General features: G+C 43.5%; 1 protein-coding gene across 1 annotated transcript; it reads right to left on the bottom strand.

Moving 5' to 3' along the window:
- Positions 1–2740: 2740 nt before the first annotated feature.
- Dpm1 (dolichyl-phosphate mannosyltransferase subunit 1, catalytic) lies at positions 2741–26070 on the bottom strand. The gene is made up of 9 exons (NM_001246685.1): positions 25703–26070; positions 22669–22768; positions 16236–16269; positions 12798–12874; positions 12352–12377; positions 9073–9168; positions 4865–4933; positions 3888–4002; positions 2741–3104 (listed from the first exon to the last, which is right to left on the bottom strand). The coding sequence occupies exons 1-9, from the start codon at positions 25879–25881 to the stop codon at positions 3000–3002; spliced, it is 801 nt and encodes a 266-aa protein (NP_001233614.1). The 5' UTR covers positions 25882–26070; the 3' UTR covers positions 2741–2999.
- Positions 26071–26130: the final 60 nt, after the last annotated feature.

Below are 26130 nucleotides of genomic sequence, written 5' to 3'. Positions count from 1 at the left end.
TCATTAGCATAAGAGGACTCATTGTCCAGCTCCTGGGGGGGCGGGGGGCCAGGCCCCCTGCACCGGGACCCTCGGGGGACCGCTCTCCGGCCGCGCGCCGCGCCGACCCCCACTGCTCCCGCCGGAGGGTGCCTTCAGCACCCCCAACCTAGCCTGGGGAGATTATATAACCCCCACTCTGGGGAGCTCTCGCGAGAACTTGGAGGCTTCCCCATTGAGCCGCTAGGAGGCGCCGTGGATAATGGCCGCAGTGCGCTCCTGGGTGCCTTCCCTTCCCTTCCCTTCCCTTCCCCTGGCCGCAGCGCCGCCGGCGGAGGCACAAGCAGCGGGCCGCAGCACGCTCCGACAATCAGTCAGGTGGCTGTGCTGGGGATCCCTGCGCGGGCCCATCTGGGCCTGGACTACATCTGGAGGGAGGGTGCGCGGGCGGCCCCGAGGCTCCACGTGCTCACAGAGCGTGCTCTCACAGGCTGAGAGGCAAGGCGGAGGGCTGAGCCTGATGCCTCCAGCCTGAAGTGAGGTGTGATGCCCTCGTGCTTCACACATTCTCTTGAGATGACATGGCTCTGGGGCCATGTCAGCTCTTCTAGTGGGTTGCTGTGGGATAACAGGTGGACAAGGGCTCAGCTTTACAGTTCTGCTGTTTCTTGGACTCAAGACATTCTTCCAAGTCATCAGATGGCCATTTCTCCTTGACTTAAATAAGAAAAAGTGGGATTTGTAGAGTTGAGGCCATCGAACTCACGATGCTGAAAGATGAAAAGTTCTGGTGGTCCCCCAATTTCAGCATGACAATACATGGACTGTTGGCTTTGTCACTTTAGATCAGCTCCAACCAACACACCATGTCAACATCAACACCCTTAGGTCCCCTTTAAATGAACAGTAGTTACCCTAGAGCATATGGAAAAGTAGCAAGTGAAGTTGTGATATATTGGCCACACCCACTTTTTAAAAAAATAGGTGATCTCTACACTTGCTTAAGTTACAAGTTTGAAAGAATCTTACAAACTATATGCAGCTCCGTGTCTAAGGGTTTGGTAGCAAGTTGAATAAACCTTCATCTGACACTATTGTTTTCTTTCTGCAGGTATTATATATTTAAAAGTGTAATCAATGCCTCAATGAAAAACAAGAGACAGAAGTTCTTTAAAAAGGGGTGGGGCAAGCCCTTTCATCAAAGGACTCAAGATATGGAGAAACAGACAACGGGAATATTAAATAGGCAAAGTAAATTCATCTCTAGTTTTCCTTAGACAAGCAGATTTCATACAGCCATAACAGCAGTGTGAAGGAATCTGGATTTCATCACTGCCTTTACTTTGAAGCACAAAAGGTGCTGGATTCAGGGGTTTAAAAAAAAAAAAAAGATGTGCATGTTTATCTCACCAGAATTAGTACAAAAGTGGAGCTGAAAAATTGGCATCCTCCTCCTCTACATGACTTCTGAATGGTGGTGTTCCCTGCTCAAACATGGCCAGCGAAGCCCCAACAGTGCCAGAGGGATTGTGACGTTGAACACTGAGGTAGAGTGCTGTCTCTAGTGACTTCTGCAGTGGCTGCTTAACTTCTGCCCATCTACCTGACATTGAAAACTTAATGCTGGGTTTCAAGAGAAACCCAGCATTTGACTCTTCGGCAGTCAAAAAAAATTTGAGACTATTATAATCCTATGACTTCGGCTTAATTTTTTTAATTGGACACCAATAGAATTTCTAGTTATTCCATCCAAAGGATGAAGATGTCACTTCCCCATTGGCACTCCAAAGGTTTTGGCAAAGGGGACATAGTAACACTCTTTATGGATCCAGCTATTGGACGACTTGGGAGTGAAGGCTTTAATCAATGTTCATTCCTGTTACAATCAGCCAGAAAGATGGAAACAAAAATTTAAGACTTTCAATTTCTTTAGCAGCCAAAGTGGGAAAGCAGATACCCAGGTTGTGTGTCTAAGTGATGGCACACAACCACAGTCCCACCACGTGAGGTGAGGGCTGGAGGACCAGCAATTCAAGACCAGCTACTGCAGAGGAAGCTGGAAGTCAGCTTGAGCTCTATGATACAAGGACTCTGCTAAATGTGATTATCATGTCACCTAGAGGCAGATGCTGCCTCTTTTCTTGCAAGGGACAGGCAAGTAGATCATGTATTTACTCAAAACCTAAAACATGTTAATGACCCGAAAGCTACGCTACAGATAGAAATTCACTGACTTTTAAGTGTTAGAGAAGGTTGGTAAATGGAGTATTTGCCCCAGCTGCATGGAGCAACTTATTCTTCATTTTAACAAGCAGGACAATTTTCTGGATGGAGAAAAATAGTATATACATTTTTGTCATGGTGACAAGTTTGTTGAGGTATTGGAATAATGTAAAAAGTTTTTGAGATAAAATACTGTTCTTTCCAACAGAAGTTAGTGCTCAAAAGAAAAAAAAAAAAAAAACAGCAGCTATGTGTCAGCTACTGCCAAACTCTTTTCCACCTCACAACGCATATTTTGCACTGTTTGTGTCAGTGGACAAGCATTCTCACCAGGCAAGAGAACGCTACTTTATCTAGGTTCAGAAATCTGAGGTTTTCTTTCCTTTTCAGTTCACACATGAACTGTGTTTTGTAAAGGTAATTAACTTTCCCTTTCTAACATCTAGGTATAAAGGACTAACAATCTACTTTTATGGAATATTTCATATTCTTTCTCATAAGAAACTCCGAACCAACATATCTAATGAAAGCAGCAACATTTTACACAAACCTATATACATTTATTTATAGGTCTTAATACAGCACAATGTACATAAAAATCGAGAACATTGCTTATTAAACCTAACTTTAAATTTTAGTTTGAAATATAAAATGGAGTTTCTCCAGAGAAATGACCAGTATGAAATGCACCTTACCTTTGGCTCATGTATCAAGAGAGCATTGACAAAAATCAGTGACCCAGGCTTCTCTTACTTTTAATTGAAATGAACATGGTAAGTATAAATGAGTAATTTCTTTTATGTAGTAGCAAAGAGAGTCAATAATCCTTTCAGGAAAGAGACTATTTCATTTCCTCCCAACTTGGATTCACCATAAACTCGATCCACAAATGATATTGGAACCTGGTTAAAAAATACATACATAGTAAAGTCAGTCTTCAAACAATGACGATGGCAAGGTAGGACTACAGTGTTCCCAATACAAGAGCAAAGTCTCAACCTGCAGCATCAGTCTTAATGTACACTGACATTCATGGGTCTTCACAGAACTGTCCTTTTCCATGTTCCCTATCGGAAATGATGTCATCTGACTCAAAGCTAGAGCTGCCTGACAAGTACTGACACCAAATATTATGTTAGTCCATTCAAATTTCAGGTTGTATTTCCAGAGAAACCACACTTTAAAGTTAAATGGCTTTTCATTCTTTTTCTCTCTTCTGTGTGATACATTTAAGGATCATGGTGGAATTCACAAATTTTCTAATGTTCACAAGGGAAGAGGCATTCTGGCAGGGGGTAGGTATTTTCTTGCTATAAGTAAGGGTTTGGTATGAGATGTGGGTTCATCTCTAAAAACCACCACACAGCCTGAAACCCTGCCTCCAGCCTGTGCACTCTAACCCTGAACATTAACAAGAAAAGCAGCCCAGGAGCTCACATTGCAAAGCTGACTATTCAGAAGACAGAACTTTGAGGTACCAGAAACTTCATTATATACAAGGAAACACGCCTTGGCATAAATCACAGTAGGTCAAATACAGTCATCTCAACGTTCACGAGGTAGTGTATGGACACTCCAAATAACTAGAAGTCTAAGACCTGCTAACTCAGCAGTTAGGAAAACGGTGCTTTTGCAAACCTCTATTTCTGGGGAGGAGCACACAGAACTTAGCAACAGTCGCTCACCTCACCAATGGTGTAATTCAACTGTCTTGCTCGAACAATCATCTCCATCTGAAAGACATAGCCTTTGGAGACACATTTTTCTATTAATTTTTGCAGAACTTCTTTTCGGTATAATCTGTAAGAAAAAAAGTATTTATGAACATCTGGACATGTACCTGTCATACAGATCCCGAACTCCCAGAACTCACTTGTATCTATAATCTAAAACTCAGTAGTCCCAGGTGTATAGACAAGTTATCAGAACTTGTGATCATGTGTATTGGACAAGAAGTACCTGCTAAGAACTTGGAATACTTATGAAAATGAATTCTTAGTGTCTTCTTGAGATTTATACTACTAGAAATTATGAAAATGTGGTAAATTAGCTACCTGTACTTCTGCTTTAACATCAGCCTTTGAACTGGACATGGTGGGATGGCAGAACTGACAGATGAAGTAATGACACACCAAGGTGACAAACAGCCCAGGAGTTAACAGGCATCTGCTTGCCAATATAGGTCAAGGACCTGAGGACAATCAGGTCACCCAGGAACAACTGTATTATTAATACTATGGGTGAGCTAGGTTAGACTAGGACTAGGCATCACGGGACAATCCAGGTCACAAGCACTTCTTGTGGTAGGCAAGTATACCCTGCCACTCAAGCATATGGCACACTCAGTTTATAAAGTCAGGTGGAGAAGATGTGTGGGGAATCTAACCCTTTTGTTTAGGAAATCCAAGCAGCAGGAGATACAGTTTCTAGACGGTAGGTAGGGAACTTCAATTTCTTTTTAGCACCCCACATCCCAACAGGGTTTCTCTGTAGCTTTAGAGCCTGTCCTGGAACTTGCTCTGTAGACCAAGGCTGGCCTGGAACTCAGAGATCCGCCTGCTTCTGCCTCTCCAGCGCTGGGATTAAAGCCGGGTGCCACCACCACCTGACTTCTTAACACAAGGAATCAAGGGAAAAGTTCCAGATATAAAAGAAACACTACCTGAAGCTTCCTGTTAAGTCCGACGCTCCTGGTCTCAGCAAAATCTGAGTTATAAAATTGGCCCCACGGCTGCCAAATTAATCAGATTTTCCTTATTAATATATTTTAGAAACAAGAAACACACCCAAGAGCACAATGTCACAAATGCCGCTCATTAAAAATGTGATACCAATTGCACACACAAATGTTAGTTCTTTAGAACACAGAGACAGTGCAATAAGATCTGACACTTTTCACAAAAGAATAGGGAACTTTTATCCTTTGTAAGTGAAATAGAGACTGAAAGTAACTATCCCGCTAAACTTTGCTAAGAGAGAAAAGCTGGGGAGTTGGGAGAGTGCTTATCACACACACACACACACACACACACACACACACACACACACACACACACACACACACACACACACAGAGGCATGCGCGCACAAACACAGTGCATGGACAGTGTGTGGCAATGACTGCTTGGGCAACATGAGACACAGACACACACTCACCCCCTTACGCCAACAAACTTTAGCTAAGGAGAAAATTCAGTCATTTAAATCCATAAATTCTTTGGCAGAAAAAGAAAAAGGTCAAGGATTTGATAAGAAAAAGTTAAGAAAAAGATAATGTTTGATATGAAGTTTTTTTTTTTAAATCAGATTCCAGCAGAGACTGACTTTACACCTAGCACGGTGGTACAGATCTACAATGGTAGCTCTCAGGGGGCTAAAGCAGGAAGATCACTAACTCCTGGTCAGCAAGGAAAGCAGAGTGTGTGGAAAACAAACAAACAACAACAACAACAAAACCCAGCATGAAAGCAGGGTAGGGGGTTTACCCCCCCCACTCTGATAATGTACGCTGGCTTAAACTGGAGATGTATTCTCCTGGTTTTAGAACATGAGAAGTTAAAAAACAAGTGGGAAAGGGGTGGTGATGGTGGTTCTGAGGTCTTAAAAGGATGCTAATCCTATCAAAGGGCTCATCTCATTGTCTTCCAAACTAATCACCCCTCAAAGACTCCAAAACACTGGGGTGGGGGGCAGGGAAATTCTTATTTAAGGTCAGTACATAACAATGTGATTTACAGAACCCCCACAATTACCAGTCACAAGTTATTTGAGACAGCTATATTAGCATTTCAAAGAGTGTCAAGGGCATGAAGAAAGCGACTTTTGCATGTCAGCCATTTTAACAATACAGGTTCAGAAAGGTTTTCTGGCCCGAAGGTACAGAATCACTCTCCAAAGACCCCAAACCAAGGCTTCCCTTGAGAAGATGACTTAAAAAAAAAAAAAAAAAAATGAGCATTGGTGGCGCACACCTTTAATTCCAGCACCTGGGATGCAGAGGCAGGCGGATCTCTGTGAGTTCAAGGCCAGCCTGGTCTCTACAAAGTTCCACAACAGCCAGGACTACAGACACAGAAACCCTCATCTTGAGCCACCCCCTCACCCCCCCCAAACAAAACAAAACAAAAAACCTTTCTATTCGAACATATAGGTGCCCTCTCTCTAAAACATGAACTTTAGAGAGCCAGATTTGGTGGTGCTTTAAAAACGAGTGACCCCCATAGACATATTTGAATACTAGGTTCCTAGTTGATGGACTGCTCAGGAAGGATTAGGAGGTGTGGCCTTGTTGGAGGAGGTGTCCCTAGGAGTGGGCTGAGGTCTCTCTCTGCCCCCACCTTGCTGGTGAGGACGGAAGTTCTCACCTACCCTACTGCCCAGCACTACGCCTCCCTGCCTGTTGCTGTGCTTCCTGCCATAATGATCAGGGATTAAGCTGTTGGGAGAGATGTTAGGCCCCAGTCCCCACGGGGTCTCCATGAGTTGATAACCACAGGAGCATCCTGTTCTCTAGTCCTGGCTTACAGCCCTGAGTCTTGCCCCACTGGTATCACCATGTAGTGCGAGGAAAACACGGGCTCTTATACCTGGGGTTTCTCCACTGTGCTGTAAGTGTATAGATAGAAGGCTGCTCTCTCCCCGCAAAAAAGACAGATGCACACACATTCTCTTAGTGCAAGAGACCCGACGGCTCCACTAAAATCTCCAGGCTTTCGCCCGATACTCACAACTTAGTTGTGGGGCAGACGCCACATTAAGTCCCTGGTGAAATGCTTCCCTTTATAATTTGTTATGGTCATGGTGTCTCTCCACAGCAGTAGAATACTAACAGACACAAGTGTCTGTCTGTACTACTGTGTAAGATCGTTTTTTGGTTTGGGCTTTTTTGTTTGTTTTGTTTGAGACAAGGCCTTAATCTTCCCAGGCTAGCCCTGCCCCTACTTCCAGTGTGCTGGATTAGATAAATGGGTTGCTACATCTAGTTGATGTCGATGTACTAGCGACTTCTAGGGCTTCCTACATATTAGGTGATCATCCCCAGCCCCCAAACAGGGTTTTTATTATTTTTTATCTTTATTTAGGATGGAATCTTGTTATGCTGCCCAACTTGGCCCCAAAAGCCCGTGTTGAAGTCCTCCTCCCGCTTCAGCCTCTTGAATATGGGAGACAGCAGGCACATGTCACACTGCCCAGTAACGATGGATTTTTAACTGGATGGTGTGGAGTCCTTGTATGGTTCAAGCTGACCTTGAATTAGAATGTTTTGATTAAAATGTGTTAAAGGCCACTCAGTCTGGGTTTGAATTATTATGGGTCACAAGAGACCCAGAGCATATACAGCGCACACAGTAACCACTATCACCAGATGTAACTAAATGGCACGACTAAAAGGCCAGAATTATTAGAACTCCCTAATTTTAATTAACAGGTGAATGAATGACCAAGTTCAAAATGCCTTTGGAAATTAGTAACTCATTTTCAGCTTCAGCCAAGCCCGCCTCCAATCTCTGGAGACTCTTAGTCATGTAGTCTGCAATGGGCATGAGAGGGGCATGAGTCCGCTACGTATACTTCGCTCCTCAGAAGACTCTAGCGTTTAGTAGGACTGAAAACCACTACTTTTCCAATCTCTTTATTTCACAGAAGATTAAGTCTCTTAAGTGTTTTAAAAGACTATCTCAAGATTCCTTAACGGAGGTGAATTTAATCTGCAATTGGATAAGGCAGTGACGGAAGACATTACTGGTAGGTACCAGTCTCTCGTTCCTATCACCCTGACACTGAGTGGGGTACACTGTGTATCTCAGTTCCTTAGGGGTCTTCACACCAAGAGCCAGACTATTTCCCTATTATTTTGTTCACGGAAAGCACTGATCTCATAGGAGCCCTAGCAGCACATATGGTGAAGGGGAGATGGCTCAGCCACCAAAGTGCCATGCTCAAATGCATGAAGACACAAGTGGGATCCTGAGAATCCTCACTGAAAGCCAGGCAGGTGGAAGGTGCCTGAAGAACAACACCTTTGGTGCGCATGCTCTCCCATCTGTCTGAGACACACACACACACACACACACACACACACACACACACACACACCCACCCACCCACCCACCCACCCACACACACCCATCCACACCCACCCATCAGAACTAAGTTGTCCCAGCCAACTATCAGCACAAACTGCCTGGTGTGTGACTTACTAGCTCAGCCAACCCTGTGTGAAGGAAGCTAGCTGCAGGAGCAAGACCAGTTGAAGGTGGTGGAGGGGACCTACCAGCCACAGTGCACGGAACTGAACCCAACTTGGGTTGTCAAACAGTATCAGAAAACTAGAATACTGGCTTTAAGATGAGCAAAGTAAAGTTTTAAAAAGGTAGATATACAAGGCAACACAATACTGAGAAACATATATATATATATTTTTGGTTTTTTGAGACAGGGTTTCTCTGTGTAGCTTTGGAGCCTATCCTGGCATTCACTCTGGAGACCAGACTGGCTTCGAACTCACAGAGATCTGCCTGCCTCTGCCTCCCGAGTGCTGGGAATAAAGGCGTGCGCCACCAATGCCCGGTGAGAAACATAATTTTAACAAAGAAATGTCTGACTTAAAAGTTGCTATTCCAAAACTGTATTATATGAAACTATAATGAAAACAGTGACTCTGCTGATGCAGACCAATGCTACAAGTGTTCCAATATTTGTGCTGATTTCCCCCCAAATGGCTCAAGGAAAACTCTTGGAAAGTTTTATTGGCAGTAATAACCTGATCCTACAAACCCAAAGACCCTGACTGTGATAATCTAATGCTAGAATTCCATCTATTTCCAGTAGCTCCCCTGTAGAGAAATCACATAACATGCACACATGTACCTGATTATCTTTCTTTTCAAATCCCAGCCATAAACACCCCCATTTCCTTTGTAGCGAGTTCCAGAGACAATGTCAAAATTACCCTCCTTTTGTTTCCTGTGGAAAAAAGATAACTCAATTAGAAAAAGCTCTTAGGTTTTCAATAGGCATCTTCATAAGCCACACAATTAAGTTTTAAGGGGAGCAGAGGCAAAGCATGAAGCCAAACAGATGACCTAACTGTGCAAAATGAGTCTTTCAAACCTGAGCTGATCTTGAATTTTAAAAAATTTTTTGAAGTTTTTTGAGAGTTTCTTTGTGTAACAGCCCCTGCCTGTCGAGTTTTATTAAGATTTTTAAGTTTTATGTGTATGGATGTTCTGCCTGCATGTCAGTATACCATGTGTTTGCAGTACCCTCAAAGGGCAGAAGAAGGTGTTGGGTCTCTTGGAACTGGAGTTACAGACTGGTAGTGGGCTGCCACATGGGTGCTAGGAATTGAACCCGGGTCTTCAAGGAAGAGCAGCCAGTGCTGGTGACCACTAAGCTATTTCTTTAGTCCCTTTATTTACTTTTCTTATAGTGGAGCATGAGCCCAGGGATTTTTTTTTTTCCCTTTCTTTTTCAAGATAGGTTTTCTCTGTGTAGCTTTGGCTGTCCTGCAACTCACTCTGTAGATCAGGCTGGCCTACCAGCCTGCCTCTGCCTCCCTAGTGCTGGAATTAAAAGCATGTGCCACCACAACCCAGTTGAGTCCAGGGATTCTATCTGCTGACTATACCACATGCTGACCCCAAACCCTTCTCCACTGTCCAGGCTCCTTCTTCAGGAAAGGCCAGGAATCTCCAGACTGCTTGCTCTTTTCTCCCTGCTCCCCTTATACATACAGGGTTCTGTCTACAGGTATCCCTGCAGGTCAGAAGAGAGCACCAGATCTCATTACTGCCACCATGTGGTTGCTGGGAATTGAACTCAGGACCTCTGGAAGAACAATCAGTGCTCTTAAACTCTGAGCCATCTTTCCAGCTCCCAGACTGCTGTTTCCATCTTTCCACTAAGAGTTTTTTTTTTTTTTTTTCCAATTATTAACTTAGAATCTAAATACATGTCCACATAAGTCAACAGAAACCTTCCCCTTTCTTAGACTGGGACAAACAAAAATAACAGCATCAACAACAATAAAAACATGGTTTCACTATATAGTCCAGGCTGGGCTTGAATTTATAGCACTCTTTCTGCCTCTGCTTCAGCAACGCTGAGATTACAGATGTTGCCACTGTACCCAATAGTTGTCACCCCACCCCACCCTTTTGAGACAGGGTCTATGTAGCCCTGGCTGTCTTAAAATACTACATTGACTAGGCTGGCATTGAACACACAAAGATCAGTTTGCCTCTGCCTCTCTTAGTGCTCTAGGATTAAAGGCTTGTGCTACTGGCCTAGCAAGCCCATTCATTTTTAACACTTGCAAAAATGGTCCAGACTATTCAACTCAGATGTTTGCAACAGTATTGGTTGGTTTTTGTCAACTTGACACAATTAAGAAAATGCCTCAATCAGACTGGTCTATGGACAAGCCCATGCGGCATTTCTTATTGATGATTGCTGTGGAAGGGCCCAGCCTACTTTGGCTTGTGCCATCCCTGGGTAGGTAGTTTTGGAGTATATAAGAAAGCAAGCTAAGCAGGCCAGTTAAACAGTGTTCCTCTATGGCTTCTGTTTCAGTTCCTATTCTGATTTTTCTCAGTGATGAAATGTGACCTGGAAGTGCAAGATGAAATAAATTCTGTTGTCAGACTTTCTTTTGGGAACACCATCTCTTCAATATTGACATGGAGACTTATTAACTATGAAAGTTTGGCCTTTCGCTTAGGCTTGTTCCCAACTAGCTCTACAGCTTAAATGAACCGGTTTCTATTAATCTGCGCTCTGCCATGTGGCCCTTCACCTTTCCTCCATTCTGTATGCCTGTCTCACTGGCCAAATTCCTGCACCTACCTTCATCCCCGACTTCCTCTCCCTGACTGGAAGTCCTGTCTAGCTACTGGCTGTCCAGCTTTTTATTAACCAACCACAGTGACACATCTTCACACAGTGTGATAAACTATCCCCAAACAAAACCCTCTCTTCCCCGAATCGCTTTTGGTCGTGGTGTTTGTCACAGCATAGAAAGCTGAGGAGGACTGACTAGTGACTGTTTTCACTTCAGGCACTCCTCACCTCAATAGACTCACATCAGCAATGTCAGAATAAGTGTCTGAAGATAGTCAGCATGCTTGCTCAGACTTTGCAATGGAATATACTAAAATGGCTACAACAAAGCTCATGAATCTTTTTTTTTTTTTTTTTTTTAAAGATTTTATTTATTATGTACAGTCTTCTGCCTGCACTCCAGCAGAGGGCACAAGATCTCACTCAAAGTGGTTGTGAACCATCCTGTGGTTGCCAGGAATTGAACTCAGGACCTCTGGAAGAGCAGTCAGTGCTCTTAACCGCTGAGCCATCTCTCTGGCCCTCATGAATCTTATGTATTCCCAAAATCACTTCCCAGAGAGGCTCTGTCTGTGACTCACTTCCTTTAGTAGCATTGCACATGTCCAGTCTACCATCTGACTGGTTTTCTAAAAGCCTCCACTTTGACAGACTCAACTGACGACAGGCACCTTTACGATCACAACAGATGGACTTCTTTCATGCTTTACGGGCCACATGGAAATGGTTCCCTTTAATTCCCTCTTTTAAGTGGCTGCTGACCAACAAGGTAGTGAGGGATTACACTGCAGAGTCATAATGCCTAGAGTCCTAGAACCCCTGGACCAAATCCTATTGTCTATGGTCTTTACTATAACACATCAAGCCTAATTCTAGACAACAAGCACTTCATCTTTTCCATGTTCTGTAATAAAAGAGGACACAACCATCTCCTAAAGTAAGTCATGTAGTCATAGACCTATATTTATGAGTATCAAGTCTCTATGTCAGTTAAATTTTGACAGAGAAATTACAGCAGCATGCATATTTTAAGTGAACAAACAAACTGAATTTTAAATTTCTAATATTAGAAATACTAGTAACAAGGCTGGAAAGTAACTCAGCAGTTAAGAGCTGCTCTTCCAGAGGTCCTGAGTTAATTCCCAGCAACCGCATGGTGGCTCACAACCATCTATCATAGGACTTAATGCCCTCTTCTGCTATGCAAGTACATATGTAGAGCACTCATACATAAAATACAAATAATGGAAAAAAAAAAAAAAGGCAGTGCTCCCCCATCCCCACCCCAATACCAGAAACGGTACCTACCTGATAAATTCAGGAATAAATTTGGGCTGAAATTTGGAAAGAATAAACAATAAGTCAGGAACATATGACAAGTCTATCATAAACACCTAATCAAGAAAGGCAAACTGGGGGGCTGGAGAGATGGCTCAGCAGTTAAGAGCACTGACTGTTCTTCCAGAGGTCCTGAGTTCAATCCCCAGCAACGACATTGTGGCTCACAACTGCCTTGAATGAGATCTGGTGCCCTCTGCTGCATGCAGGCAGAAGACTGTATACATAATAAATAAATAAAATCTTAAAAAAATCATTAAAAAAAAAAAAGGCAAACTGGGTGTGGTGGTGCAGATCTGTAATCTTAGCATTCAAAGGCTAAAACAAGGGGATCCCCACACTTTCCAGATCAGTCTAGATGACAGAGTAAGACCATCTCAACAAAGACTAGAACAGAGAGTGGGGAGGCCACTTACATGGTGTGAGAGATCAGCATCCATAATGATGACATAATTTCCTGTGGCATGTTTTATTCCATGAATATAGGCAGTTCCTAAAAATCAAAGTAGTTAGAGTCATTAACAAAAACAACAAGGAGCTGAGATCTTGCTCAGTAGTTAAGAGCACTGGTTGCTATTCCAGAGGACCCAGGTTTTAGTCCCCGTACTGATATGGCAGTAACTCCAGCTTTGGGTTATGTGCTCCCCTGTCCTAGCCCCTGCAGACACTTCATGTACATGGTATAGACATACATGTAGGCAAAACACTCATATATGTAAAATTTGAAAAACAAAAACATCAAAAGCCCACCCAAAATGCTTAGGTCTTAATTTAAATAGGAAAAGAAATAATTTTGTATTCTAAAAGCAAACATTTGTCCTCTAAGTGACCCAGCTGGTAACTCTCCATATTCAGTGGCACAGTTTACATGTATGACAAACACATCAAGAAGGTAGGTGGCTACCTATACTCCATTCTGATGCTAACTTAATTAAAAACAACAACAACAAAACCAATCATCCTTATATTTAAAATTGGCAAAAAAAAAAAAAAAATGCCTAATACAAAAGTCTCCTTTCTTTTTTGGAGGGTGGGGTGGGTGGTGGTTTAAGTTCAGGTTTCACTCTGTAGTTCAGGATGACTTTGGATCCAGGAGATCCTTTTGCCTCAGCCTCAAACTGCTAAGAGCTATCATGCCAAGCTTCAAAAGTTTCAGACTATATCAACATCACTATATATGTTTATGTTCCCTGGTCGACCTCATGCCCCACCCCCCAAAAACACCAGACCTTCATGCTAGCTCTTTAGTGTCGTCTTGAGAAAGAGGTCAGGTTTCTCAGAGCTCCATATTCACACACCAGCTTCCTGATACATTCCAATTCTCACAGTGTTCCCCCCCCCCCCCCCAATTCCTGGCCCTCTAACAAGCTACTGCACAAGAAATGGCACCAGGTGTGCCACCCATGCCCAGGGAAGGCTGAGTTCCTGCCTCTGCCAGTGACTCTCCACTGTGATGACAAGGTGGACTGACTGTACATTCTAACCATCTTTAACTCCCTACTCTGCCTGCACTTTCACGGTGCCCCAGGCATTACCTGCTGGCCCCAGTTTCATTCCCCAGCCAGTTCCCCTCCTGCTCTCCCCTGCACTCCCTGCGGTCGGTTTCCAATGGAGCTTTCTACGGAAGGCCAACTGCAGTTTGCCAGGTACAGTAGGCCCTATAGAGTATGTGGTCAGGGGCCCAGTTATCCTATTTTGCCGTCTCCGTGCAGAGTCTCCCATTCAGGGCTTGGTTGACAGTACAGAAGGATGGGGGTTGCTGAACTCTCTACCCTGAGCACTATCACAATCCACAGCAGTCAGGTTGCAATGGCTGACACCAACTGAGCATCTCAAAATCAGAGACCCTTTGAATTTCTTTTTTGTTGTTGTTGTTTTTTTCCCCTTTTGTTGAGATAGAGTCTCACCATGTAGCTAGCTCTGGCTAGCCTGGAATTTGTTATGCAGACCAGGCTGGCCTCAAACTCCTCAGGATCCATCTGCATCTACTTCCTGAGCACTGAGATTAAAGGTGTGCACCACTAGACCTGGTTAGGGAAGCTTTTCAACGTTCCAACTACTGTAAACGATGTGTCTGAGGTGACAAAAATGCCAAGCCCCTTGATCTGATCCTTGCATACTGCACAGAAGCTAGTGCCAGCCACAGTGTGGAAAGTTACTATGGATCAGTGAAAGCAGGAACAAGTTTTAAAAACAAAACATCACAAACATCTCACTTAGAGCACCGCACTTTCCTAACAACTTCAATTGACTGACTAATATTTTCACTAACTGTTCGACAACTCTTTGTGGCTTTTTTGGTGGCATTTTCCAATTTTTTTTTAAATTTTATTTATTTATTATGTATACAACATTCTGCTTCCATGTATATCTGCACACCAGAAGAGGGCACCAGATCTCATAATGGATGGTTGTGAGCCACCATGTGGTTGCTGGGAATTGAACTCAGGACCTGTGGAAGAGGAGTCAGTGCTCTTAACCTCTGAGCCATCTCTCCAGCCCCTTTCCAGATCATTTTTAACCTCAAAGAATCCTGTGGACTTTGAAGTTCAAGCATTTGATGCTTCTAGGAAGTTTATTGTTCAGGACAGAAACCTTTGCTGTTCCGTGTGTGTTTGAGGTATGTATGCATGGGTATATGCAAGTTTTTCCTCTTTGCAGGAATGAGGTATGCACATGTAAGCATGTGGAGGTCCAAAGTTGATGTTGGAAGTCATGCTCACTCCTCCTTTCACTTCATTTATTAAGGCAGGGTATCTCAACCAAACCCAGAGCTCACTGATTGATCTGGCTAGTCTCATTCCTCCTTCTGGGCTGACTTACAGGTGAGCCTCTAGGTACACTCAGCATTTCTGGTCCTTGTGCATGTTCCAAGTACTTTAACTGTTGAGCCATCTTTCCAGCCTCAGGATAATAGCTTCCATCTGTTAAGAACTGTGAAATGAAGGCATTTCAAGTCTCATCTCAGAATCACTGGGCTCATTTGAAATACCTAGAACAGCAGTTCTCAACCCATGTATGGGTCTCGACCCCTTGGGGTATCAAATAACCCTTTCAACAGGAGTTGAATATCAGGTATCCTGTATATCAGAGATTTGCATTATGATTCATAACAGAAAAATTAATTATGAAGTAGTAATGAAATGGTTTTATGGTTGGAGTCACCACAACATGAACTGTATTAAAGGGCCAAAGCATTAGGAAAGTTAAGAACCACTGCTTTAGAATGTTCTAAATAATCACCATTTAAAGACTTTGCAAAGTATATACTGGTCCAAGATGTGCACTCTCAGACTCATTCCTGGACTCTTCCTTTATCTAGGCTACATTATAGGGAAACAGAGTTTTGGGAGGCACAAGTGAAGAGTGAGTGTGTGGGGTGTACATCTAAGTAACCCTCTCTGCATGCATCCAGCGGCATCAACTGAGCAGCTTCCGTTGGCCGCCTCTGCCCCTCCCCTACACTCTACTCCCTCTAAACAGACCAGATTTCTGGGCCCTTCCATAATCCTCCTTCTAGCTTCCCCACCTGACTCCTACTCCTCAGTAATCAGTCATTCCTCTCCTAGTAGCTCAGCTTTTTATCAGGCTTCTGAACAACTGGTTTCCTTGTTAACTAGAATCCCTGTATTAGACATTCTATTTGGACAGAATTACAGGGGTCTATGTTTCGCTGAGTGAGTCTTTACTGTGAGACAGGCAACTCAAGTGAAACCACTAGGATGGCATGAAGATCAGTAAGGATCACTAAAGGACACCACAGCTGACTGTACTTGGGCCTTCTTCCAAACTGGGAAAACATGGTGGAAACGAGGGCAGGTAACAAACAGCAAAGGGCTAAAGCCCCTACTTACCAAGGCCGAGCTTTTTCTCCCGTGGTCTTAGGAGCTGCAAGAAAAAGAAACAACACATCAACACAAAAAGACAAAAATAGTTTAAATCTTATTTTACTCCTATAAATGCACACTCAAGAGTACTTTCAGGGATCATTTCTTAAGTTTGTTACTATAAATGCAAACTCATTTTAAAATATTAGTTGATTTTATTAGACCCTGAAGCAGAGTATGTTCTTGCCCCCAAAACCAAAAAGGTACTTGGGGGCTGGAGATGTAACTTAATATGCATGACGAGCGTGCCCCCCCCCCCCCCCCCGCACTATATAAACTGTGGTGTAACTCCAGCAATACCAGTGTAACTCCAGCAATACCAGTGTTTGGGAGGTAGGGCTAACAGTCAGGAACTCAAGCTCAGCTAGTCTGAGCCAGCCCAGACTTCAGGATACCTAATTCTAACAACAAAGCAAAGACAGCAGCTACCACTCCAGCCAGTTCAACAAAACTTTTTCATCTTTGTTTATTTTTTTCGAGACAGGGTTTCTCTGTGTAACAGTTCTGGAACTTGCTTTGTAGAACCAGGCTGGCCTTGAACTCACAAAGATTGGTCTGCCTGTGTCTCCCAAGTGCTGAGATTAAAGGCATGTGCCATCACAACCCAAGTTTTAGATTTTTAATTTTATTTTATGTGTATGAGTGTTTGCCTGCATGTATGCCTGTGTACCGAGTGCATGCCAGGTGCCCATGGAAACAAGAAGGTGTTGGAGTCCTTGGAACAAGAGTTAGGAAAGGTTGTGACCAACCATGTGGGTGCTAGGAATTGAACCCAGGGCCCCTGCAACAGGAAAAACAATTTTAATTTTAATACTACAGGTAAACTTTTATATGTTCCCCCTGCCCCCGCTTCCTGGTTCCACTCTCGTATGAAATAGAATCGTCTTCACATCTATCACACTTATTTGTGTTGCTGTGTCAATGGAGACAAGGTCTCACTGTGTATCTATCCCTAGGTGGCCTGGAACTCACTACATAGATGAGGCTGGCCTGTTTCCTAAATGCTGGGATTAAAGGCATGCACTACCTCACTCAGCCACATCTACCATTTCTAATGAGCTCTAGCTGATTCCTTTTTAGAGAAACTGAGCCTTTAACAAATAATTCTATGGCTTTCCAAAACTTTGGGTGTCAATATTCACTTTCTTGAACTTAAAATACTGTTGCCACCACTTTCCTCTGCCAGCTTAACCATGCCTTCCTTGAGTGACACTGAACTTGTTCTCTACTGCTCCAGTAACGCATTCCATTTAAGGTTTTTGTTTGCTCATGTGTCTGCCATGTGAGTGCAGCTCTTCCCACTTTTCTGAATAACTCAGAAAAGCACCAACAATGCCCCCCTTTCCTGTCTTTCTCCTTCATTAGTGTATCTACAAGACATGATTCCTCAAGTACTTTGGGCTTTCCGAGTCCCTCCGAAGCTCCTCTCTTGCCAGTGGCTGCTGACAACAGGCTTTTCTGTCTTCTGGGTTCCTTTTCTCCATCTTCCTCCTCTGTGCAGCTGCCAAGACTTACAGCTTGCCTACCCTCGTCTTCCTTTTAAACCCTAAAAAATTGCCCTCAAACTTAAAAAAAAATACAATAAGATAGCCATAAAATGACGAATAAGTGTTAGTTAGAGTTGCGGGGTTCACACCTATAATCCCAGCATCTGGGAGGGCAGAGGCCAGCCTGGGATCCTATAAGGGGGAGGGTGGATTGTCTGGTTCTACAGGGAAACAGTGATTATAAATGCAATTTTTTTTTTGGTTTTTTTTTTGTTGAGACAGGGTCTGACTATGTATCTTTGGCTTGCCTGGAACTTGTTATGTATAACAGGTTGACTTCCAACTCATAAGATCTGCTTGCCTCTGTCTCTTGAGTGTTGGGATTAAAAGAGTATATCACCACATACAGGAAGGTATGTGTTGAAGCCATCATGGACAGCTTAGTGGTAAGGCTTCAGAAGGAGAATTTTCTCTGTCCTGCAGGTCCCACTTGGAACAGTTTCTCTCTATATTGATGCAAACAAATCAGGTAAGGCAAGAGATAAATCAAGAAATGTAAGTAAAGTGGTTCAAAGCCTTTATAATTCTGTGTACAAGTCAGAATTGTACGCCATTCGCATGGTACTAATGGACTTTACAGAACCTCTCAATATAGTTGCCGACTCTCAATACAAAGAGAGTTATTCTACACACTGAAACTGCCGAATCCATTCCTGATGAAACAGAATTAACTTCATTATTTATACAATTACAGGAAATAATTAGGAATAAGAATCATCCTATATCTATAACACACATCAAATCCCATACGGGTCTGCCAGGTCCTCTAGCACAAGGTTATGATGAAATTGCTTGATTATTGTTAGGAAGTGTACCGGAGGCCTTGGAATTTCATAAAAAAATACCATGCCAATAGTAAAGGTTTAAAAAAGAATTTTTCCATCACTTGGCAACAAGATAAGGAAATAGGAAAAAAAAAAATGTTCTGGGGCTGGAGAGATGGCTCAGAGGTTGAGAGCACTGACTGCTCTTCCAGAGGTCCTGAGTTCAATTCCCAGAAACCACATGATGGCTTACAACTATCCGTTATGAGATCTGGTGCCCTCTTCTAGTGTGCAGATATACATGGAAGCAGAATGTTGTATACATAATAAATAAAATATTAAAAAAGGAAACTTTAAAAAAAAATGTCCTACTTGTTCCTTCTATAACCAAACTCCTTTATCTGCAGGAAATAACACTAAAGGTATGCAAAGAAATGAACTTTGGCAAATTGATGTGTTTTATTTTGCAGAATCTGGAAAATTAAAATATGTATACCATACAATAGACACATTTTCAGGATTTCAATGGGCAACTGCTCTGAGCTCTCAAAGGGCTGATTTTGTTATAACACACCTCTTAGAGGTAATGGTTATTATGGGTATACCTGCACAAATTAAAACTGACAACACTCCAGCATATATCTCTAGTAAGATGAAACAGTTTTTAAAATTTTATAACAAAGCATATTACAGGTATACCACATAATCCTACAGGACAAGCAGTTGTTGAGAGATAAGCACGCAGGGGGAATCAAGACCCCCCAAAGATAGATTGCTTAATGCCTTATTAACCTTGAATTTATTTTCTTAATGCTAATGAGAAAGGAACAACAGCTGTGGAAAGACATTGGACAATAGAAAAAAACTTCTGAGTTAAATCACTTGGTGTACTTCAAGTTATGTGTTGACCTCAGAATGGAAACCAAGATATGTGCTACGCTGGGGAAGGGGTTTCGCTTTTGTTTCCACAGGACAAGAAAAGCTATGGATCCCATCAAAATTAATCAAGATTAGGTTTGAACAGGAGAAAGCTCTTGATAAATGATAGCTCATTCACCGAGGTGACAATCCTACAAGTTGTAAGGAAACATTACAAGGGTCAGGGCACGGTTATGTTCTTATCTTTGTAGGAAAATAGAAACACCCATCTTCAAAAGAAATACCCATCTTCAAGAAGTCAAAAGACCTTGGATATCTAGATGCCTAAAGAAAGGATAGCTATCTAGAAAGAATAACCAAGCAAAGAAAAATCTGACTTATGGTACCAATATTATCTGCAGGGTAAAATCTCACCACCTAAAAATCTGTACCTCCCTACTTCTCAATATAGTTGTAGTCACAACTCACTTAAAAATCAAAGCTGGCTTTGGAGTTGGACTGTGGCTCTCTCCTTTTCTAAATCCAAGCATGTTGTTAAAAGAAAAATTCAGAGTTTCTGTCCCACATCAGAAGAGCCATCTGTGGGACAGAAGAAAACGAAAAATGTAGAGACTATGATTGTCATAACCATGTTTTCTCACTAGAATTCTACAGTCTTTATCAGTACCTTTCTTTGGATGCATACCTATAACAATTTAAACTTTCCATTTTGATGTTAATGTTTAAGTTTTCCACGGTGAACAATAATGATTCTACCCGGTTCATGATGATGCCATAGAGTTGATAAACACCACTTAAGGATCAGTTCTGAACTACAACTGCTCCAGACAACTCCAGATTAGTTAGCTGAAACAGTTCACCTCCTTACAACACTCTAGCCAGAACTTCAGATAAGGCTCACATGCTACTCAGAGACTGACTACAAATGTTACAGCTAGTCCTCTTGAGACTTAACCATTGTTTTAGTTTTTTACAGGATCCCATAGAGAAACTGTTGCCCCCAAGACAGCTGGAAGTAATTCTAAGAAAATGGCACCCTCTCTCCCAACAGTTGTGTTGGAAGGTTCCTTTGTTTTTTTTTATAAGAATTATGGATAATTGTCACCTGTTAAGGGTTGGTTATAAGTTGTAATAGGGTTGGGAGTGGAATAATGAAGTTTAGACTCAGGAATCTCCTTTGGAAAAGAAAAGGGGAATGGATGGGATGGGAAAATAGGTAGATTAGTGTATCTATTTGTAAACTATTTTAGCAACTGTTAGTTATAAACAATTTACATTGATGTAGATTCTTGTATATTGATACATATGTAAAATTACTTTTGTATTCCTAAGATAATTTGTATACTATACAAACTTGAAATTACATTTGTTGTATTGTGTATGTTCCTCTTTCTGCTTACAATGTTATTGCAGACTAATGTATAATTATAGTCATCTTGTATGCATGTATGTTTCTACATATGCTTAGGATATTCTGTTGTTGATACAATTTAAGAATATTTTGTCATTTTGTATTATACAGTTCTACCTCTGATCAAGATATTTACAATTTCGAGATCATTGTCCTCATGTTGTACATCTGAGTAAAGACTGCTTGTTTTTAAGTGAGGCTTCAGTCTATAAGCTGTGTAGGTCACTGACAATCTCAGGGGATAGTCACCAGGATTGTCACTCCTAGCTATGTTAGTCAGGTTCTCTAGAGGCACAGAAATGCACTCAACATGGATAATTCGTCTTCAAACACTTCAAAGACCTACAGAATATGGTATTTAATGTTTTACTAATTTAGAACTCTGTTGACTCGAGACACGACTGCTCCTGGCAGCACCAAGCTAGTTTCCCAAGAGAATGTTGGCTATCAGAGACACTCCATTTGGAGTTTCTTTTCTTCTTGGCAAATCTGGCCTATTCAGCAAAGAACTGCCCTTGCCTCGACTGCTGACAGTAGGCACGATGTCCAAACTGGACAAGCAGGATACAAGCAAAAGCGACTGCTGAACCTTGCCAATCTTTCGAATCTTCTTGCTTCTGAAAATGGTCTGTCACATAATTCTAGGCCTTAGCCAAAGTTGGTTGCCCCAATATTACTATGAGACCTTGGGTGACTGTCCAGGTAGCCAGCTGCTTCTGTCATTTCCCGTACCTTTTGGAAGTTGTCTGCTTGCACTTCCTGCTTTCTCAGGTCTTTGATGGGGTTAAAAACTAGACAGTCTCAGCTACTACTCTATCATATCTAAGCTAAGTCTGAGGTACAGGACTCAGACTCCTCAAGATAGGACACCTGTTGGAATAATCTCTTTTACTTGCCAATTACCTACAGCCTGAACATTTAGAGTGTGTTTCTTGCTTGTTGCTGTTCTTGATGGTTGTACATGACAGCAACTGTTAGTGAAGCCACAACTACGCTGTACCTTTCCTTACATGTGTGCACGTGTGTTTGTGTGCTGGGGTTACAGGTACCTGTGAGTTGCCTGATGTAGTTATAAAGATCTGAACTCAGGTCCTTATAGGACAGCAAGAGATTTCCCCAGCACAGACACCCGTCTCACCCTCATGCTTAAAATCTATACTAAGAATAGCTCCTACAAAGTAACCTAAGAACATCTAATAATTATATTAAGAATATCTACTAATAAGCTCTGACTCTGCTTCAAAAATGTCAAATTCATGAAGCTGGTATAAAATTGCCTCTGTACCTGCCCAAGTGACTCCTACAGAAAAGGTTTCATGGTGCAGTTAGTAGAGTGTCAAGTTTGGGATTTTGGGATTCAGGAACTATCTATAGGATACTCCCCCTACTCTATAGGAAGAAATGTAACTGCCTCAAGCCCTGAAGTCACTCCTGTTTGTCAGCTAATAGTTACTTTCCTACCCATGAGCTCAGAGCTGTAGGCAGCACTGTTTACAAAGTACATGCTGGCCCAGAGAAGGGAGTGAACAAGACAGAAACCCAAGAACTCTTTCCTGATCAGCTCTATAACATACCCATTACCGATACAGTGTCACATTTCAATATTTTAAGAAAATTTATTTGCAGAATCCATCATAAAGTCAGAGGCCAAGCCTGCTCTTTTGTTGTAAAATTACCACTGGCCCACATATCAGATACATAATTTTGATCCCAAAAGGGTCTGCTGCCTCTCATCTTTCCAGACTTCGTTCCTTACCACCCTTGCCCCCACAGAGAAAGGAATGTCTTCTTCGACTTACAATTCTGTCTGGCCCATAGATCTTTTCCAGTTGTTCGGCAACTTCTCTTGTCCCATCTGGGCTTCCATCATCTATGATTATAATTTCATAGTTGATTGAACTAAAATAAAATTTAAATTTATATTAATGTTGGGTAGTAATCTCTCAAATTTTTAAGCAACAAGTTAAAAGCTAGGAGGATCAGGATGTTCAAGGCCTTTCTCAGCTATATTGACTTTCACAGACAGCCTGTAATACTAGAGATCTTATTTCAAAATAAATAAAGCAAAATAATACCATGGATGACAAGAGCAAATTTAAATAATATGGAATTTATCCGACTTAATTCCACTTTTACATTTATTTATTTATTCATTTAAGTTTTTCAAGGTAGGATTTCTCTGTGTAGCCCTGGCTGTCCTGGACCAGGCTGGCCTGGAACTCAAGAGATCTGCCTGCCTCTGCCTCCAGAGTACTGGGTATGAGCCACAGCTGACCGGTTATTTCACTCTTAAAATTACTTTCCATTATATTCACACAATAGTTTCTACTCTAAAAACCATTCAACATTAGTTGTCTGGTGGATAAATCCCACCTACTGCACACATAGTCATCATACCCTACTCTCCTTTTTATAAGACATACAGGGGAAGGAACAGAAAGCAACACCTTCCTCTTGACCCTAATCAGGTACCTAGGAAATCAAGCAGGAAACAACAGACTGTTAAAGGTTGTGAAAGTTAGCCCTGGCAAACTTGGCAGGAAAGAAACAAAACCCAACCTACATGTCAAGAATAGGTACAATGGGGACTGGGGAGATGGCTTAGTGGTTGATAGTACTGTTATGCAAGCTATAAGACCTGAATTCGGATCCCCAGCAGCAAAAAGAACGGGTACTTTTGACTAGTCATTCCTGTAACTCCAGCACTGGTGGGTAGGTTGAAACCCCCCAAATAATAGAAGCTCTAGGCTGAGAGAGACCCTTTTTCAAAACATTCAAAGTAGAGAGTGAAAGTGCAAGGCAGACAGCAGACAGCTAGCCTGTGTGTGCACACACCTTGCCTCCACAACGTACACAAAAGATGTTGATTTTGAAAAAGGTATGTCACAAAGTGAAGCCATTCTTAATCAAAATCCCTCCCTTTCTGGTTTTAAATAAGCCATCTCACTAGAGGGTCAGGTAGTCTAAACAACCAAACTACATTTGAGCTGCAGTTATTCCTACTAAACTTCATTTTGATTCCAGAACAACCACTGCAGGATGCAGCTCACTGGCAGAGTTCCACCCCCCAACTACAAAAAAAGATACCCTAAAACTTCAGAGACTGAGGCAATTCAGGACAGCCTTGGTTACAATGTAATGAAAGGGAGCAAGGAAGTGGAATGGGGAGGTACAGGTGTTGTACTCATAAATTAAGCGGAGCCCAAACTACCATAACATCAGTATTCAAAGCCAGAGCGTATTAAAATGTTATGGCTACGTTCTCTAATCTAGAAGAAACAGGCAGAATCAATTTAAAAGATAAAACATAATGAAAAAGATACGAATTACACATGGAAGAACCACTATATACAAACTCATTTTTATTCAGCAATATGATCAAAACAGCAACCCTAAATCTGGCCAGTGGTGGCACGCCTTTAATCCCAGCACTCGGGAGGCAGAGGATCTCTGTGAGTTCAAGGCCAGTCTGGTCTACAGAGTGAGTTCCAGGACAGCCAAGGATACACTGAGAAACCCTGTCACGAAAAGCCAAAGCCAAAACCAAACCAAACCAAAAAAAACCCCAACCAAACAACAACAGCAACTCCAAATAGACAAACGACAACAAGCCCAACAATCCCGGCCCTGAGCGTTGTCACACACCTTTAGTCCCAGCATTTTGGGAGGCCGAGGCAGGCCGACTTGAGTTCCAGGTCAGTCAGGGCTACATAGTTCTGAAACCTTGTCTCAATCAAACACGGGAGGCTCATCTATGGCTTTCACCAATCAGTATGGTGAACTTCAGCTTTATATAAAGAGAAACAATGTATCAAGTATTTTTCCTTTTTTTTTTTTTTTTTTTTGAGACGGGCTGTCAACGTAGCCCTGGCTGTAACTGAACTTGCTACAATCCCTCTGCCGAGGCATCCCTTGCACAACCAAACTTGGCATCAAGTACTTTTTCTGACTGCTGAAAAACATGGGCACAGCGTCCTCTTTTTTTTTCTTTTGAAAAGCAAAAGGGATCGAGCAAACTGTGTTCTCTGACAAGACTGACTTAAATAAGCAGCGCTCTGCTGGGGCATCCTACGTAACCTGCAAAGACACGTTCGTGTTCGTTGATGGGAAAAGATCGCCCAAGGTTACCACAGCATGATGACACTCGCCCGGCCGTCAAACAAGCGACTCCGCACTGCTCTCACGAGGCATTTTAGCTTACTTTAGAAGAAGGCCTTGTTTTTTTTTTTTTTTTTAATTGCGTAATACTTCCAGCGTCAAAATCCCCGTTCCTATGGGCCAGGAACGGGGCTCGGCAGGACTCTGCCTGGCAGGGGGCAAGGCCCCGCGTTTCTGAACACAACAAGACAGACAAACAAGACCCCGTTTCTGGTCGCCGTGCCCAACGGTGCCCGGCGGAGGTGCTGTCTCTCTCTCTCTCTCTCTCCTGCTCACCAGCAGTTCCCTGACAGCGCAAGCACCCAGCTTACATAAGCGCTCGGCCCTCCCGGCTCCCGCTCCGGCTCCGGCTCCGGCGGGAGAGGGCTGAGGTCAGGCTGGCGGCCTCGCCCCCAACGGAAAGCCAGGAGTTAGCCCTTTCGAGGGCCTGGCGTGGGCCGGGCCGGGGCGGGGGCTGCCATTAGCGAACCCACATCCCGCCGGGGACCGAGCGGGGATGTGCGAGCGAGCGAGCGAGCGAGCGAGCGCGGGAGGCAGACGCGGGGGCCCGCCGCGGCCGTCCTCGCCGGGAGCGGGCGCGGGCGCGGCGGCGGCGGCGGCGGCGGCCCCGGCCTCGGTGGGTCTCCTCGCGCGGCCAACCGCCGGCCCGCAGCCCGCGCCAGGGGCGGCTGCTACCTCTCGGAGAAGCTCTTCACCAGCAGCCACACGATGAGCGGCAGGTTCTCGCGCTCGTTGTAGGTGGGCAGCAGAACCGAGTACTTGTCCCGTCGCGAGGAGCGGCCCTGCGGCGGCCGGGGAGACGCGGCGGCGGCGGTGGCGGCGGAGGCGCCGCGACTCGCCCCCGGGGAGGCCATGACAGGTCTGCGCCCGGCGCCGGAAGCGGAACTGCGTCACCCGGCGTGGCTCGGAGCCCCAGGGCGTCTCGGCTCCCCGACGCCTCCGTGCGGCCCCCTGGAGAGACGCTCAGGTTCGGGGGACCGTCCCAAGTCGGCCGCGAAGGCCTCCTCAGGCCTCCTCAGGCCTCCTCAGGCGACAGCCGCTCGCCTCTCCTTTCTTCAAGCTCTAGGAAGCGTCTGAGCCTCCGGGCCGCTGGGAAGCTGCGT

The sequence above is a fragment of the Cricetulus griseus genome, chromosome 6 (assembly GCF_003668045.3).
Source record: "Cricetulus griseus strain 17A/GY chromosome 6, alternate assembly CriGri-PICRH-1.0, whole genome shotgun sequence".
NCBI classification, from domain to species: domain Eukaryota; kingdom Metazoa; phylum Chordata; class Mammalia; order Rodentia; family Cricetidae; genus Cricetulus; species Cricetulus griseus.
This window is presented reverse-complemented; position numbering and strand designations above follow the sequence as displayed.

What these genes read in the sequence shown, in the direction of transcription:
- Dpm1 (NM_001246685.1), bottom strand. Translation starts at nt 25,881, where the DNA reads ATGGCCTCCCCGGGGGCGAGTCGCGGCGCCTCCGCCGCCACCGCCGCC. An exon ending in GGAGAAAAAGCTCGGCCTTG is followed by an intron (nt 12,875 to 16,235) that starts GTAAGTAGGGGC and finishes TTTGATTTTTAG; the next exon opens with GAACTGCCTATATTCATGGA. An exon ending in TGAATTACACCATTGGTGAG is followed by an intron (nt 3,105 to 3,887) that starts GTGAGCGACTGT and finishes TTTTTTAACCAG; the next exon opens with GTTCCAATATCATTTGTGGA.